Raw genomic sequence first — 7081 nt, forward strand, 5'->3', positions numbered from 1 at the left:
TTCTCTCCTAATTATTTCTCCATTGGTTTTCTTAAGGTCAAGTATCGGTTACTACATTGAGAAAAATCACTCGCTTTGTGCCCTAATCATACTGAAATATAATGCCTTAATTAAACTAATTCAATATTCTTAATCAAAGACTAATCCTTGAAGCAATGAATATATGATAATGAGGGTGATGAAGTAAAGTTTATGAATGTAAGCTTAAATAACAAGAAGGTTGGCATTCATATTTGTTAATATGGTAAACCAACAAACTATACTTGCCTCCTCAAGACACCTAATACGTCTTATAATCACATAATATAATCTGATTTGGTTTCAAAAAAAGTATAGTCTCTCGTTATCATTTGTAGTACATTGTTCATATGTGATAAGAAACAGAATTTGTACTTTACGTGATGTACTTCTATGATGTGGAGCTCGACCCATTTCTACCATCCCCAAATGTCTCGCCATCTCAATCTCATTCTCACTTGTAATAAACTCACTCTTTGTTACCTCAAAGTATAAGAAGATAAACACAACCTTAAAAAAATCTTCTTCAAAGGCAACTTGTTGTCATGGCTCTAGCTTATTATCACAATACGATACTAACAAAATCATAGAGCTTAAATATAGCACTTGTAATAAAACTTTGTGATTTTTTTCGTAAATCCATGTTCATGAACTTTTTAAGGATCAAAGTATCATATTCTAGCTATTTATTAAGGAAATTGTTTTAAATAAATATTATATAGCTTTTAGTAATACCTTTAACTATGTATCGCGATTAATCTGATCAAAATCGTCCCTAATACATCCTAATCAACTTATTATATGTGATATAGAAATAATTGAATGGCAACACAAGGCCTGCTTTCTTATATTGTATAGGAACTCTATCATTAGGGTTATAAATTAGGAATACAAATATGTGAATTGATTGGAATTTTCATAAGATAATATCATGCCATAACATAATCTCATAATTACTCCCACACCATTGAGTCATTCAAATTTCCTTATATTGATTTGCCTTATTGTATCAAATGTGTAATTCTACCGAACCATATTGAATCCAAGTTTAGTATTACTTAAATAGATATAAGTTAGTCCACACTATAGGCAATCCATTTGTTACTACCATCTTAGAAACATACACTTTCATGCATTTTTCTTTATCTATATGTAGGCAGTCTCTTGAGTGAAAGCAACAATCATTGAAGGGAACACTACTCCATTCCATTGTTTAACATCTCAACCATAATTCCATAACCACATCAATACTTTCCACTCAACTTTTTGAGAGATCAATTCGCTTCATGCTTGGTCTTTTGGTTTCATTTGGTATCAATTACACCGTTCTTGTGCGAATGTTGTTAAATTAAGTCTAAGATTGGGTTCTCCCATTATACTCTTTGCATTTTCAAACCAACATCCATTTCAAATATGCTAATGGTGTGTACATTTCAAATGACTCATTGACATTGGTGATGGCTGAGCCTCGATCGAGGTGTGTTGTTTGTTGCACGCGGACCTGGGAAAGAGCCGACATGGGCATCTGAAGGAGGTGACGATAACTTAACTGGGTCCTGGGTCGTGCGGCGAAAGGGAAGCCCTCAATGTGTTGTGTGTTACAGAGTGGGGATCTATAGAAATAGAGGTAATGGGGGTGATATATGTATTTGTAATGTATGTATGTATGTGTATGTGTATGTGTATGTGTATGTGTATGTGTATGTGTATGTGTATGTGTATGTGTATGTGTGTATGTATGTATGTATGTATGTATGTGTATGTGTATGTGTGTACGTACGTACGTACGTATGTATGTATATGTATGTATGTATATGTATGTATGTATGTATGTATGTATGTATTTTGTAATGTATGTGTATGTATGTATATGTGTCTGTCTGTCTGTATTTATGTTACGCATGAATGGGAAACAAAACACAGAGAGACAGAGAGAGAGGTCTGCAGATCTGAGCCTGCCCTCTGAGATCTGATAGAGGGAGGAAAGAAGAGACAGAGACAGAGACAGAGACATAGAAGAAGAAGAAGAAGAAGAAGGAAGAAGAAGAAGAAGAAGAAGAGAGAGGGAGGGAGAGCGACCAGATATGGCTTGCTTAGCTCTTTCCTTGCAGCCAGTCAATGGTCCAGACATTCTGTTGCAAACACGAGAATGGTTCCCTCCAGCGAGAGCTCTGATCGCCTCTTCCAAGTTCAGGGAAAAACGCTCATCTTCATCATCATCATCATCATCACCGTCGCCATCGTCGGAAGTCAGCATAGCTATGGCAGAAGGCCTGGGGGATGATGCCCTTGCGGCCTCGGGCGGCCAAGTCATCGTCGGTAAGGAAAGCAAATTTAGGGTTTTCTATCGCTTAGTTAACACGATATATGTACTCGGGATTGCGAGCGTAGAGCAACAGGGAGAAGAGATCCACGCAAATGCATTCCAATGCGCGGGTATAGTAAATCAAGCTGTGAGTGTTCTTGTGGCTGTGTGTAAAGGTGTCGACGTGACCCCTGATAAGCTTCTTCGGAAGTATACTGAGATCTACTTAGCCCTAGATATGGTCTTAAGAGGTGTTGGTGCCACTCGCTTAGCTTCGATCCTAGCGTCTATCCAGGGTGAAGGTGTACCTCACTTGGTGTTATCTGCCATTGATGCGGAGAATCGCGCACGTGGATCGGATAGTTGGAATGTTGTCAAAGGTCAAGCTACGGAGCATCTAGCCAACATTGATGTGCTCTCTTCGGCAACTTTCGAGCTTCCTGAGGAGACGATCGCTGCGGGAGATGAGGTTGTGGCTACCATCACCACCACCACACAAACATCAGGGTCTGGTACACAAATGATGATTGAAGAAAAGAAGAATACTCCGGAAAGTGGTGATGAAGATCCGTTTGCGATGAGCGATAAGATCAATCGCCCCGAAGAACTCGCAGGAGGGTTTAAGAAAAGCAAAGAGCCTTCAGATCTAACACTGGCTCTTGCAGATATCGAAGTACCTAAACCGACTGCCAATATCGCTTTGAGTTTGTCTGGAGTTGAGGGTTTCGAAGGAGATTATGGAGGGCTCGACTTTGAAGAAGAAAACATTGCCTTTGGTGGTGCTTTCGAAGGAGAGGATGGACCTTTCGGTGGAGGATTGGATGCAATATCATTTGGGGCAGTGGTAGAATCTCCACTTGAGAAAGGATTAGGTGGTCTTGAAGAATTGCAAATCGGAGGAAAATCGGTGCCCAAAGTGGCTGATGAGGCCAAAAAACCCGATTCCTCTGTGCAGGAGCTTGTAATTGATGATAAACAAGGCAAGCCGATGCTTTATCTTTCTGAGGAGGTGTTTGCTGAGTTCAAAGGCTCGAAGCTTCGGCGAATTGGCTTACAAGGAACACTCTATGTGGATTATCATGGAACCCAAGATACTTCTTTTGCATTCCGATTGGACGGAGGGGCAGGCATCCGAAGAGCCATTCTCCGAAACTCATCTGCAAGCTCGTTAGGAAAGAACCTCTTTCATGTCCGAACTTCGGCATTGAAAGAACCTCTACCTATCATGAGGTATCGTCTACACCCTCGGTATACCCCATTGCCTATTCGGATTCGCCTCTTGACACGCCATAGTGGCTCCTTGATGTCGTTTATGATTCAATACATTGCCAACCCTTTCTTGCCCTCTCCTCTCAAAGGGGTCACATTCATCGTGTCACTGTCATATGTTCCATCGCTATTGAAAATGTCTCCCAAGGGTACGCTTCATAGACACAGCAAAGAAATCCGATGGCTTATTGAGGAGGTTCCTTTGCAGGGTCCTCCAGGATGCCTTCGGGCCCAAATGCCTTTAGAATTGGAGGATGAAAATGGAGATAAAAAGTCAGGCGATAGAAAGATTAGATTGGAAGCTCGAGTGGAGTTCTCCGATAAAGGGAAGACTTTATCTGGCTTATCTCTTTTACCTGGTACAGAAGGGAATGCCGATTTCTTGGTTGGAATCCATAGTTTCAAAGCTGCCGACTATTCTTGCTCGTAAGATTGGTATACTCTTTGGTCTATTTGGCCAAATTTTCAAAGTTTGCTATACAGATTTTGCAAGAAACCATGTCCTATAGTGAAGCTGCCAATGGATGGATATGTGTATGAATGTACTTGATTAAGAAAGCAGTGTATAATGAATGCATTTTGGTGGCCATAGATGTCACTGGAAATGGCGTCATTGTTCAAGGAGTTTCTCTCATTTTGCTTTCTCCTCCTATAGTCTGGTACGAAGGGAAATGTGAACTTGATATTTCAATGTGGGTTGTATGTGAAAATTTGTTTTTGTCAAGAACTATGTTCATTATGGGTCATTCATTTTTGTTGTTAAAAATAAAGCTTAGTGAAGGAAAATAATCTGTAGCAATAATCTTAACTTCAGTTGTAACAAAAAAACAGAAGGGGCCTATGGTATTGATGGCTTTAATTTGATACCTATTCTGATATGAGTTTGAGTCCATTTCAACCCTTGACAGACTTTCAGAAAAACCTTCAATGAGCTAAAAAGAAGGCTATGTTTGGTTGAACATCAAGGATTGCAGACAAACCTTCTATCTGATTGAAGATCTTGTGTTTTGCTTATTCTTATTAGGATTAACTAGACATATTCACACCAATGGATGGACAGATATTCAAAGCATTTGTTTTGGACTTTTTCACATTTGAAACTAGGCAGGTGGATGTTCAAGCATTGGGCGAGACTTGGTAAAGTGTTTTAGGCTTGTATTATACAGGCTCTATCCACGATATATCATGTAGAATTTGATTGTTGATCTCACATGCTATGCAATCAATGTGAAGGATTTGATTTATGTTGCATTGTGATAAATGATGACTCGATGGTTGTAGCTACAATTGTTTTCGAATTTTTATATTCTACTAAAAAACAACTCTCTTCATATTGTCTTACGATACCAACCCTCTCCATATCTTATGACTGTGTATATATCATATATGTACTCAAACCTCTGTATCTTCTTATGGTACCTCGTCTAAAAGGATATAAGTTTGGTCTTTCAATGAGAATCCATGCATTGTGTTGTAAGAATTGGACATTACAGTCACACACTAGTACATTATCTTGTGCATGAAACTTGATGTATCGAGAGGTTTAGGGTGATCATCTATCCTCTTAATACAAATATATCTTTTCTTCTTGTTTGTTTGTATTGTGATGGGAGTAGCCTCCCATCAGTCCCTCACCTTGTTACAATAGTTGATTTGTCTTGTTTGCCATTACATTTATCGATCTTCTCTTGTTTGTTCAATTATTTTTGCTTCTCATCAGGGTGCATACCTTTGTATATATGTTGACTTAGGCGTGCCCTTGGTGTTTACTACTATTGAGAGAAATTTGTGTTATAGACACCCTCTTACCTCAAGTCCTCTGGTAGTATTGTTAGCCTTATAATCATGATGCACATAACCCATGTATATGTGTTCACTTAACAAGGATGATAACACAAGTTAAATAGGTATAAGGTCCATAAGAATGTGGGAAATAATGGGGGGTATAAGAAGGATGAAGTTAAAGATTAACATTTGCATTTAAAGGATATTTATCCCAAGTGACAAGGACATCATAAAGCTTTGCACATAATCTAGAGTTTTTTTTTTTATACCAAAAAAACACTACTTCACATTAGTTAGCAAACAAAGTACATCAAAGTTCAACCATATTCAGCAAAATTCACACTTCTCCCCACAACTAATCATAATCCCCACCCCCTCGTTTACAACAAAAGTATCCCACCGACTCTTTTTACATGGTAACTTGTACCACACCTATACATATTTATATCTCCTGCCCACTAATGGAAGCCATTGGTGGAAACAACCATCTGGGTGCTTGGTAGTTCCATTTAAGCCCCGACGATGGTTTGACCATCATTGGAGAACCACTCCATTTCAACAGAAACTTTGACCAAGCCCTTTCTGCTTCATCAACCTAGAGGTATACATAAAATATGAAATGCTATAGAAATAATTTATGGTACACTTGCTCTTAAGCATTCCATGACTCTGAAAAATATATGCAATCCATTGAGGGAACTCATTAGCAAGAGAACCAATTGTCATTGTTGACATCTTAAACATTCTTATTGCAAAATATCGTAGTTGAATTGTGAATGTACACACCTTCCTAAAGCAATTCAAAGGAAAACACAAATGCCAATGAGAATAGGAATTAAAGAATCCATGATTACATAAGGTTGATGCTTAAGGTCCCTCATAAGTTATGCCCAATATTGCAACCAGATGCAAAGGATATTTATTAAATCAATTTTAGCCCACAATGAGATTAAGACACGTTTAAAATTCAATCTTGATCTATAAAAAAGGAGAGCACATTGTTTGCTAACCAAACAATCCTAAATGACAATATCTTAGTGGGTATGTTCCTTTGACTTTTCATGATTGATTCTATTAGGAACCAATGCTTCCAAAACATATGAACTGGTGGATTGGCTCGCTAAAAGATTACAGTACGCGTCCGACCTACTGGCCCAGGAGCACAAGGATCGGGAGATGATCTAGAAGGCCATGCTCGGTGTGATTGAGTTGGAAGAAGGACAAGAACTACAAAGAATCGAGCAAAACCGCGATGCGAAAAATAAAGGTCAGGCGATTCAAATGCCTCCTCTTCCCATGGCCCTTGTCGAACTCTATAGGGAGTTCACCAGAACAAATAGAGCAATGAAAGACATGGGCACAGAGTAATGACGAACTGTCGGATCGACTTCGACAGATGGAAGAGAAGATGAAAGAAACTGACGACCATATGCAAAATTGTGATTTTGCTGGGATCCTGCACGTACCAGACAAACAATTATGGGATCAATTGTAGCCTAGCGAGAAGGAGGTCGAATGGGCCAATTAAAGAGCGAACGAAGCCGAGGAAAAAGTGAAGAAGATGGAAGATCGTATGTAGTTAGCAAAGACCAAGCTAGGGGCCCTGCTGGATGGCAAGGACAAGGCAATACACACCTTGAAACAACACGTAGAACCGCAAATGGCGGAGACGAAGCACGAGAAGGATAAGTTCAAGGAGCTGGA

At 39.2% G+C, this 7081-nt stretch overlaps 1 protein-coding gene across 1 annotated transcript; it reads left to right on the forward strand.

Moving 5' to 3' along the window:
* Positions 1–2102: 2102 nt before the first annotated feature.
* Positions 2103–4338, forward strand: LOC147857651 (muniscin carboxy-terminal mu-like domain protein). Its single transcript, XM_087327625.1, has one exon. It carries the CDS (start codon positions 2103–2105, stop codon positions 4020–4022), a length of 1920 nt encoding a protein of 639 aa, XP_087183751.1. The 3' UTR covers positions 4023–4338.
* Positions 4339–7081: the final 2743 nt, after the last annotated feature.

This window comes from Azolla caroliniana, unplaced genomic scaffold, assembly GCF_043228905.1.
Source record: "Azolla caroliniana isolate FFs.n. ecotype wild unplaced genomic scaffold, voAzoCaro1.0.p SCAF_11, whole genome shotgun sequence".
NCBI classification, from domain to species: domain Eukaryota; kingdom Viridiplantae; phylum Streptophyta; class Polypodiopsida; order Salviniales; family Salviniaceae; genus Azolla; species Azolla caroliniana.

Excerpts from the sequence above, each read along its gene's own strand:
- LOC147857651 (XM_087327625.1), top strand. The coding sequence starts at position 2,103 with ATGGCTTGCTTAGCTCTTTCCTTGCAGCCAGTCAATGGTCCAGACATT.